An 11,273-nucleotide genomic window follows, 5' to 3' on the forward strand; every position below is an offset into this window, starting at 1 on the left:
GTATTTGTTTATTCCAAAATAAAATTACAAGATTTGAAATGAGACATAATTATCGAAACAAATTTGTTAAAATCTATTACATTTTATCCACGCAGATAATTTTTGGGCTGGAATAATATATACATTGTTTTCGTTATTCATTTATTATATTAAAAGTTCCTCAAAAAGTTCTTCAGCAAGGTGACTGAAATTAATCTAATGTCAAAGAATTAGAAGTTTCATCGGTTGATTCGATATGCAGGATTTATTCGTTAAATAGATATAAATTTGGGTCCGAAAATTACTTCACAACATTGTGTAGATATGGTTGATCATGTACATATGTCAGTAAAAACATTAAATGTATTTTTGTTAGGCCCCGTGGCCTTCGGACGAAAGTGGTCGCTATAAAGAATAAAATTCTCCTTATTTTTCAGAACTTTAACAAAGTAAACGTTTATCATATTTCGTAAGCTTGCAATTTTTTAAATATATTTTTAATTAACGATTGTTAAGTGCAATGAAAAAAAATGTTTACGAGTATACTTAGGCTTTTGGAGGCAGTATATGTAACAAAGGTATTACGAGAACGCGTACAACCAAGATGCTTAACCAAGAGGAAACTTGCTGTGAGGCGTAACAAAATTCAAAACTATACTACTATATGTGTTACGGTGCTATTAAGAATATAACTATTCTCGTAAATACCTACATATAGGTAATAACAGCCAAAATATGATTCATAAGTTAATTCTAAAAGACAACAGAATTAGTTTTTAAACTTAAGGAAACCTGAATAAGTTTTGACCAAAACAAAATTAGATTGTCTAATTACTCCTTCCGAAAATATGCAACACGAACTTTTAAAATTCTCTTAAGAACTAATTAGTAATAATCTACAGTTTTAATAGAATATATTAAACGTTTTTCCTAGAATAAAAAAGCTCGTACACACTGTGTCGCAGTTCCTCGACTCTACCTGCACCATACGAATTTATATATACTTGGATGCACTTACTCAACAATAATTACTCGTGATTTAATACCGAATAGTTATCTTAATTAAATGAAACACTGGTTCAATGAATCGGCTTCATCTAATAATAGTCGTTTAGTACCTAATATCCAAGTCAACGTTTCCAACATTTAAAATTACAGTTAAATTTACATACTCAAATTTTTACACATACTTACAATATTCTATGTATAGTCGCCTATGGTGGATGAAAGTGTTAACTAAAATAAAATTCATTTAGTAAATATAAAATATAGAACCATGATAATCTAGAAGTGATATGTTCCGTTAGTAGTAGGTAGTCAAAGTATGACCCACTACCGGTGATTTTGTAAATAGGTAACAACTTTCTCGGGAAGGTCATCGGCAAAATCTGTAAATAAAGTCGATAACCAAAAGTGTTCTTTAATTTAGTTGAGAAACTAAAGGTCATTAATTCAACAAATTGGGTTACATCTTTAGCACATTGCCATTCCAAAGTTACTACAAGAATTACTAACGATATATTTAAGAAAATAGCAAAGAAAGCGCTATTATAAAAAAGTTAGCACAGCCTTTTAAATGTGCTTATTATATTATTAAACAACCCAAAAGTGTTGTTTGATAATATTTACCAATTCAATAATGTCTTAAACTAACATTCTTTACACCGCTATTTATACTTTCCTCGCCTTTCTCTCTTCCTTTGTCATTTCATTCTTCCTCTTCTTCTTATAGATATAGATATTATTATTTTGTACCTACTACACATACCTTACTCCCTCCTGCCGAAAGAGTTTTGTCCGCTATTATTTCCTCCAAAAGGATTATATCCGCCTGAACCGGGCACGTCCAAAGTCCCTCCCTGGCCTGTTTGATACGTAGAACCGTATCCGTCTTGCTGGGATAACTCGTGCAGCTTGGTACTTGAAAGGGCTCTCGGTATTGGATTACTTGGAACTCCATGAGGGGCCAGGTGAGAGGTTTCCTCAGCCACCTGGTGATATGTTTCTTATCGAGCGTTGCTGAAAATTACTCACGACTCACCTGTCTGGGATCTTCGGTGAGCGGTAGTTCAGATACAAAACCCTGGTCTACACGATAGAAATTAATAAAAACAAATGCAGCAAATATCAGAAGACATATTAGGCCATATCCACGGAACGTGGCGGTGGTACCAAACGAGCTAACGAAAATTCCGCCTATAACTGCACCGCAGCCCCTACCCAGCCCGTGATGGATACCTTGAAGCACTCCTTGTGACGAAGATCGCAACTCCGGAGGAGTATTATGGGCGATATATGAACAACATGCGGCCCATACTGCGGCATGAGTGATTCCCTAAAGTACACGTGCATTTGAATCCGAACCCAATTAATTTCTGCTACCGACCTGCATGAACTCGAACGGCAACACCCACCACGGGTTTGTCAACCATGAGATGTACAAAAACCTTAAGGTGTTCCCAATTAAGCCCAGGCACAGAACTTTGACGTGGCCTATTTGCCTTATTAATCTAAAACTAAAAAAGTACGCGAAAATTTCAGAAATGTGGTTGATAACGGATGCCACTCCGAAAAGTGTTGGTGAGCCGCCGTAGTCCTGAAGATGCCAGAATAGAAACGTAAAGATCAACCCGATTCCAAATCCCATGAACCAGGCGACGAACAAAAATGACGCGCATTTCACATTTCGAAAGTGTTTCAACACTGTAACCCATTCAGGGATTTCTCGTGTAGTCTGGGCAAAAATTTTTGTCTAAAACAATAAATTTTGTATTATGAACTTTTAAGTATCTGTCAATCATCATCAACATAAGTCACTTGCTGCTTTAAATGTTCTAATATACAAAAGTAAAATTTTACAAAAATCAAAATCAAATCATAAATAGTCCTATTATTTCGTAATCAAAATCACATTGTAAACTCACATAGATATCAGTTAACAGTTGAGTTAAAATTTATTAACATCATCAAAATCACTTTCATAATTACGATAATAAGTCGGAGATAAAAAATAATGAGCTACTTGCAGAAAAGAAAAAGAAAGTAATGAAATTAATTATATTAATTCAAAAAGTGTAAGGGTAATTTAAATGAATTCGACTTTTCTTTGGAGTAATTCTAAAACAAAACGAAAAAACGATTTCCTATTTAAAGTGATGTTTCCAAAATTCCTCTATAAGACATTATTCTAATAATGAATTTGCAGTAATAATAGTTTAATATTGAACAGAAGACAAGTTATCTAATGTGTACTAGCTGTAATATTTCTTTGGCAATGTTGGATATTCAGACAGTGGTACAAGGCTATCCCTGGGTTTATGCGTCAGTTGTATCGTTTTAAACAATAACAGTTTGAATTGTTGGATTTTGATATTCAGAGGCATTCAATAAAAATAAAAATAACGTTATTTTACTAGGTTATTAGTAAGATTTTGGCTTTCCTCTAACCTGAATAAATGCCCCTTTCATAAATTTTCTTTGAAGTTATGACTTGGCATAGTTTCCATCTAAACAGTTTTTACCACTCTTTAATAAAATGGTCATATTTAATAACAACTTTACATGAATTCTCATTGACAAGGAATTAAAAAAAAAACAAAAACAACACTGTTGACACAGGATGACGCATTGCAACGCAGGCTGAGAATCCACTATCGGCAAAGAATAGTATATTATGCAACAAGTGCGGTAAACGGCATTTAACTCACGATTTGACACGAGCAGAGCGAGTGTTTAATAAACGAGTGACTTAAAAAGTTTACCGAACGTGTTGCATACTATACTTTTCCTACTACCGTTAGTTTTTGGATAGATTTTCGCAAAACAACACGAATACATTCCCTGACATGGCCGTCTGAATTGACAAACGTCAAAATTCAAGGCGTAATCCCGGAAATGTTCGAAGTTATTCGGATCCGTGGGAAACGAAACTGACATGGTAAAGTGACGCTTCCCGCACGCTAGGTCGGTGTGTAATTAGGCATTTTACAGACGGGAGTAGAAACATATTATTATTATAATAGTTAGTTAAAATTAAACTTGTTGGGTGTCTCGCTCCATCTGTCGTTCAGTTTATAAGAATTTGCAAAAACGGTGTAAGCCAACAAATAAATGGTGATTCGAAAGTGCTTACAACGCAGTGGATACCAGTAGCAATCTATAAAAATTATAAATATAAACTTCCAGTTCGCGTGAGTGCAAATTTATTGAACCCTACTCAATCTAAATGGAAGATGAAAATGCTTATTACCTTTTGCTCTTTCGGGGCAGGTGGCAAATCAGATGCTTTTGTGTCGGCTAAGGAAGGAAGATTCAATTGTTCAGCAAGCTGGGCTTGCATTTGATCTTCCTTCGAGATATACTCTGGTGCGGGCTTTTCAACGTTTTCCGTTTGATCGTAATCAATTTGTTCATACTTAAAATTGATTTGGGTCGCCGTAATCAAGGCCGCTCCCATAAGCACAGAAAACGTGGCGAAACATATTGTGTAGTTTTTTTCCTTTTTGTCTGGACCACAGGGATGATTGGGGAAAGCTGTAGAGTGATCTAAAGCAATGCCTAAAATTTACACTTAAGTGATGTATACCAAGTAGTAAATCCCAAATTCTTACCCACAAAAAACATCGCCAAGCCCCATCCGAGAGATCCAAACATTCTTTGGTGCCCGTAAGTGTCCGCATCTTCACCAAGAATTGTAATGACAGCCGAATCTGCAAGGGTGATTGCAGGTGCAGCGAAGAATTCACCAATTATCACTAGAAGGAGGAGGAAAAAGAAGGTCTTTTGAATATCCTGAATACGGTATACTATTGAAGAAATGATCGGTTGGACCCACGATTTGTGTTCATCTTCTTTGTAGTTCGAGGCAAAATTGACGTTTACTGGAGACTTTCCCGCACTGATGTAAGGCTTTAGTGATCTGGTGCTGCGATCGTAACTGCGAGTGAAAAATTGTTTATAATCTTCCACATTTTGGAAACTTGATCTCTAGCATTATTTTAGAATATTTCCCGATCAGCAATTTTAATAGTCGAAGAGGAAAGTAATTCGACCTGTTAATTATAGCTAAAAGTGGTAGGATTTTCTGGTTATACTGGATGGAATGCCTCCCTTAATTGGCATTTTTTAGATATCAATTAAAAACAGCAACCACCACAAGCAAAATCAATATTAACAGAATTGGAAGCATTAAAGTGAGAAATATCTATTACCCTTATTATGTACATAATTAATAATTATGTGAGTTGGTTTTGTTAGTTTTAATACAAGTGATAAAAATAATTTAGTCCAAAATGGGATTTTTTTGTAATTAACTTTAGATAGGTCCTGGTCGACGAACACTTAAATTTAGAATGAACTATTAATGAATTATAGATTCTATATAGGGTAAGTTGGACGCCTTGTTTTATAAACCTTAGCATCAATAATGATAGTTTAATAGCAGAGTGCCAATTACAAACATAAGATGGTCACACATACAAAAAAATACAGGTTCACACAAATCTTCTTGAAATAAAGTCCATTTAAAAATGTGGAGGTGATGTTAGTAATCTTGCTTTTAAATAAAAAGATAAATATATGTCTAGAAAACACCTTGTATCGTGAAAATTCGAAAAAATCGAATACGTTATCGCAAGAAGTTACTTTGTTAAGCACTCAGAACTGGGTTCCAAAACCGTCAGAATTGTGAATTCAAGGCCTTAATATGACGATTAAGTGAGCATGTAGTCGCAATAGTTAAGTAGTAGAAAAGGACCTGTCTATTGGTCACAATTTTAACACTAAACTCACCAAAAGTAACTAAAAGTATTCGGAACAGACAAGCTACTACAAAGTTTTCAATTATATAAATTCAGGTTTTATAATAATTTCAAATCTGTATTCATAATCATCATAGCTGTACTTAAAACCTGTTAATGGTTTAACGAAACTTTATGAATTTTTCCAGGAATTTAATATAAAATAAGGATGTTGATCTTAGTGCCGAAATCTCGAATGTATATTGTTTTAAAATCTTAAAATTTTCGCTAGTTTAGTTTTTGCTATAATCTTTAAATGTACCCTTTTGTAAATTAGACTTAGAAGAGACTCAAAAATATTTTTATAACATGAACGATGATACAATAAAACACAACAAACACAGGGCACATTTTCGCTGTATAGAATAAAATTTAAAAAATAATATTTTTTAGCTACTACTTGTATCAAATCTGGATCAAAAAATTATTCTGATTTTGAGGTAGAATTTAATAAATAGCGAAATCAGATTTGAAATAAGAGCTTTTAGTTTTAATCATAAATAAACCAGATATAGCTTCTTTAATGGACCACTTTGACCTCTAGAAAACTCTTGGCTATTAACCTTTTAAATAAACAGAGTTTGTTTAGAGCAATAAACTAAATATAAGTGAGCGGTGACTCCAATAGATGGAGAAGAAAAGAGTCAATACTACCAGCCAAAACGAAAAGTATATGAGAACAGATTGTGCATGGATTTTTTATGCAGCCGAATCCTAAATTCGATGAAGAAGGTCGGGATACGTGCTAATAATGAATATTAAATAAAGGATAAAGGTCTTTTATTCGTCTGCAGTTATAAGATTGTTCTGGGGCCACCAGATCTGTTATGTAAATGGTTTATTTAGGAGTCCTGCAAAGCAAGATTTATAAAATCAATCTTAAGACACAATTCTACAAGATCGACAAGTTCAAGTTTTTGCAAAATCAACCAGTTGCAATTTTAAAAATCGTAGTATATTATTGAGAAGCTTGTAAACATAGTAATGAGCATATGGATCCTCAGAAAAAAGTTCAAGAACCGGTCCCGATGTCAAATTTCTAGTTACTTATAATAACTAATTTAATCCACAATAGTTTTTTTTTTCCATAAACCGCTTCATATAGTTTACTTTGTGCCTTATAATAATTCATTTTTTGAAAAACTCACTTCAAGCTTATCAGCAGCTTAAAAGTTGTTATTAAATTACTTACGTAAGGGACTCGTAACTTAGTGCTTGAGGTTGTTTTTCGAAATCGATGGACCTTTTACTCATCACGCCTTCTGGGGTAGTTAATTTCGGAGTGTTATTTTTAAATTCCATACAAGATATAGCGGGCGGTTGAATAGAACCTAAGGGAACCGTAAAAATTATCCATGAGGCGAGAGACGCTAGCATTAGAATCTTTCCCTTTTGCCACCTGTCGGCCAAACTACCCCAGAATGGGGCCGCCAGAAATTCCACGAAAGGACGGGACCCTATAAAAAGCAAAGATTGCAGGTAAACTTTTTTGTTAGCAAATAGGGTAGAAAAATTTCGTGCCGCAATTAATCAGGGTGTGCAAACGTTCAAGTAAATTGGGCTCCTCTAATAACAATACGAAACAATTAGGAAAGAGAACAAAATTGATTTTTTTTAATTAGTAAAGTATTTGTACGAGCTTCAAGGGGTATTATATGTAACAGCTTTTGCTGACGTGTGGCTTCGACTATCACGGTTCTTACATTCGGAGAGCGATATCGATAGCATCCGAAATGTAATACACATTGCGGTGAACTAAAGATAACTATCTCTGTTTTTAAATTGCTTCCTACAAATAGTTTTTAAACATAAACAAGCGATAACTAAATTACAAAGTGCAGAAAAATATTAAATAAATGGAGTTGCTTCATATACCTGTAAAATTAGAACTTTAAAACAAATTGAAATAATAATAATAAATTTTTGTCAAGTTAAATAAGCAAATCTTACTGAACTAAACTAAATAATACGTAGAATGCTTAAAATATAAGCAAAACCTACAACTCCAAGTGTAATCAATGGTGTCTTGAAGGTATTCACAATCAACGACAGGGACAATGCCGCTTAATATGTTGAGATCTTCAGCGCAGGCAAGCCTGGTGCAATTTAACATCCAACTGAGTGCGTTTATGAATATATTGAAAGAACTGCCCATCAATTAGAGCCCTCGGGGACGCCTGATACAGTCACAAACGAATCAGATTTGAATCCATCAAACTCGACAAACTGACTGGGATTTTAATAATGAAACATGTTCGTTAGATGATCCAAACTGGCCATAAGTGTTCTGGAGAATTTGTGATAGTTAATTTATTCAAAAGCATTACTAAAGTCAGTGTAAATGGCACCTACTTAGCTCTTCATACTGATAGCGTCGAACTCGCAAAATGAGAAAAAACAAAGACTTATTTTGAAAAAACCACCACAGGTGATTTTGTTTTTAAGAACACTGCAGGCCAAGAAAACTTATGGATACCGATAGCTTCATATTGGACTGTGGATTGCCCTGAGTCTCTAAAAGAAATCTGCAAAAGCAGAAGCGATGTTAGACTTCTTGGTTGGCATAGTTCATGGTAGATGTTATTCGTGATTGAGCCTTTTTATTTAGCTTTTATTACCTTTTCTTGTTCATGTTTGACTCAGATTGTTGTTCAGGCTACGTAAGGAATTGAATTTAATTAGGTCGGCTGGGAATTTCTTGACTTGCAGGCGACACTAGACTGATCTTGAAAGTTGGCAAAAACCAGATCAAGATGTTGAGATTTAAAATAATGATTAATTTGCTTTTGCTTAAGATTACCAAATTTTGCTAATACAAGTTGTCGAGAACTTATTTTATCTATTCCTATATTATTATTTAAATTTTTTGACACTTTACATAACAAAGTACATCACTCACCTATAAGAAAGCCACTTTGAGTGGCATTCATACCCATCTGCTTAAAATAAACACCCATGAGGGGAAATAAGGAGCCAAAAGCGGAATAGAAGAAAAAGTAAAAACTTTTGACCACTAGAAGTTCTTGATCTACGGGACCGAAGAGCATTTCTAAAATGTCTGATTTCCCTCGTATCTTGTGTGTGGCCTCTTTGGGTTCGGGATATCTAAAAAAAATGTCTATTTCGAGAATCTACTGGTTTCCAAAATATTTTGAAAAAAATACAATCTTTGCTTACATCCAAGGATGCCACCAAATAGACAATGGGTTAGCATGTGTGTTATTTCTATTGTTTTTTACGTTTTCTGAATGCAAAACTTTGGTGCACCAATGAAAAAATATCTGCCTACCTAATTTTTCGATAAAATTTCGAAATTTCGATGAAATTCTATATAGCAGCATGTTCTAACTTTTAAATTAACATTTCCTTGACTTCTACGTAGATATAAAAGATAAGTATTTTTTTGCACTTATAGATTTTTAAAAGACAAATCAGTAGTTACTGATATGTGGGATTGTTGCATAATGCATAGCTTTCATAAAAAGTTTTAATCCAATAATCGTTAATGCAAATTTTATAAATGTGATGTCATTATAATGACAGGCTCTATTGCTTATAAGCGTAAAGTTTAAACGGTAATGCCAATATGAAAATTCGTCAAAACGTCGCTAATTGCCGTACAAAGCTAAGGGCATTAATAATTAAGAAATTGTTCTTACAAATTTGGATCGACCTCCCCCTGAGCATCGGGGTCAACCATGGGCCGTATTCCTTTTGCAGGAGGATTTGGGTTAAATTCCGAGACACCGATATCCATGTTTAACTAATAATGCTGTAATAACTAATATCACAATACTTTTACGCACGTGATTATTAAAATATCGTTATAACCGTCTATAATTGCAGGAAGCTCGGTTGAGCGCAGGATCGATATCTTGCGAAGGAGTAAGGATGCATTTCGTTTGCCTGTTCTGCGCACTTTGACGAGTCAGTTCCTTTTCGATTGATTTGGTTTTGGAGGTAACCGAAAAATGATCAGTTGAATTCCGATGAAGTAGGTTTTTATCCAAGATGCTAATTTCATTTTAGAAGTAAAACGAAGGTCCCCTGAATATTTTTTAAATATGATTTGTTTTTCATGTGTTCAAGAACACGTCTTGCGTGGACGAATAAAATTTATTTCACCTCATGACCAAATTTTTGCCAGTTTCTCCTCCTTTCCAATGATTTTTTAATTTAAAATTTTTTCAGGTATTAAAAAAGGCAAATTTTTTCCAGTTTCTCCTCCTTTCAAATAATTTTTTATTTAATATTTTTTCGGGTATTAAAAAGGCAGATGGAAGACTTACTGACAAAAATCTGAAGTTGATGGTTGCTTTAGAAGAAATATTAAAAAAAAACATTGAAGATGTTGGGATATGTTAATATTTAATAATAAATTGAGCCACAGTTAACTAGACTTTACTCAGCAGATGAGTCCTTATATAATCGAATGACTATGTAAGGATGCCGTATTTAAATGATAAGGATTCTCTATTTTATGCAAGCTATTGGCGAGCGAAATCTGGTGTTGTGTTCTAGGGTTGTTGTTAATTTGGACTTTCACCGGCAACTTTGTATAGCCGACCTGTCTGCAGTTTTGACCTCTTTTAAGTGCCAGCTTAATGCTTTTAAAACGAGCATATGAGGTAGATCGTGAAAATATTTTCAGTTTGGTTTTTTAGTTTTGGATCTATGTTTTGGGGAACCAGTTGCAAAAAGTCAATCCGATAGACCTTAGCAACAGCGAAAAATCCTCCACATCTTTCATTACAAATGAATATAAAAATCATGTTTTTAAGCAAAGTGCAACCAAAAACTGTTTTGTGCGCATTCTTTTGAGGAAATGTTTGAATGTTGAATGTCATATTTAAATGTATTCTTTATATTAATAACCAATATAAATAATTGATAAACCGACCTATCATGATTCAATTGCTTACATAGTCAATTTGTCCGCATCCAATCAGCTATACTCATATAAATTGTGTTGAATGAAAATAAAAGTAATTTTCATGTCGACAGTATTTATTTATACCGCCTTTTCGTCAACCATAATTTACTTTAACTAGGTTGATTGTGTCGGGATTTGAAAGTAATTTTATAATATTTACAGAGCTCTATATCTAAGCGAAGAGAAAAAGTTAAAATCAAAGATCCGATATCAAATAGTCAAAATAGTCAATATTGGTCAATCATGTTTGATCTATTTATCGATTCGATTTAATTATCAATAAACTAATTTTCAAAACAAAATCTCCAGCTATTAATTAAATAAATTAATATGATTCCACTCCCTACAGGAGAGTAAGTGAAGAAGCCAAAGTCTCTTTTACTAACCATAGAAGTATTCTCACTGCACAAGCGTATAGAAGGTTGGGATTTTGTTTCCTGATTCAATGTTGATTTATCTCCGGCTGTTTAAGCAGGATATGCAAGCCAATTTTTCTACGTATTACTGCATTTACACTGGTAATTCATTAAGGTGCGTGGTCATAACAGTTACGGTGTTGTTCT

At 33.8% G+C, this 11,273-nt stretch overlaps 1 protein-coding gene across 1 annotated transcript; it reads right to left on the reverse strand.

Annotated features, from left to right (window-relative positions):
• Positions 1 to 86: 86 nt before the first annotated feature.
• Positions 87 to 9,683, reverse strand: LOC132700512 (major facilitator superfamily domain-containing protein 6). Its single transcript, XM_060667878.1, has 9 exons — positions 9,437 to 9,683; positions 8,677 to 8,882; positions 6,970 to 7,234; positions 4,590 to 4,915; positions 4,229 to 4,536; positions 2,366 to 2,731; positions 2,021 to 2,314; positions 1,748 to 1,970; positions 87 to 1,367 (listed from the first exon to the last, which is right to left on the reverse strand). The coding sequence occupies exons 1-8, from the start codon at positions 9,532 to 9,534 to the stop codon at positions 1,749 to 1,751; spliced, it is 2,085 nt and encodes a 694-aa protein (XP_060523861.1). The 5' UTR covers positions 9,535 to 9,683; the 3' UTR covers positions 87 to 1,367; position 1,748.
• Between the last annotated feature and the right edge of the window lie 1,590 nt (positions 9,684 to 11,273).

This window comes from Cylas formicarius, unplaced genomic scaffold, assembly GCF_029955315.1.
Source record: "Cylas formicarius isolate icCylForm1 unplaced genomic scaffold, icCylForm1.1 PGA_scaffold_4__25_contigs__length_36172078, whole genome shotgun sequence".
In the NCBI taxonomy this organism is placed as follows: domain Eukaryota; kingdom Metazoa; phylum Arthropoda; class Insecta; order Coleoptera; family Brentidae; genus Cylas; species Cylas formicarius.

What these genes read in the sequence shown, in the direction of transcription:
- LOC132700512 (XM_060667878.1), bottom strand. Translation starts at nt 9,534, where the DNA reads ATGGATATCGGTGTCTCGGAATTTAACCCAAATCCTCCTGCAAAAGGA. An exon ending in CTAAGTTACGAGTCCCTTAC is followed by an intron (nt 4,916 to 6,969) that starts GTAAGTAATTTA and finishes TTTCACTCGCAG; the next exon opens with TTACGATCGCAGCACCAGAT. An exon ending in TGCCGTTCGAGTTCATGCAG is followed by an intron (nt 2,315 to 2,365) that starts GTCGGTAGCAGA and finishes CGTGTACTTTAG; the next exon opens with GGAATCACTCATGCCGCAGT.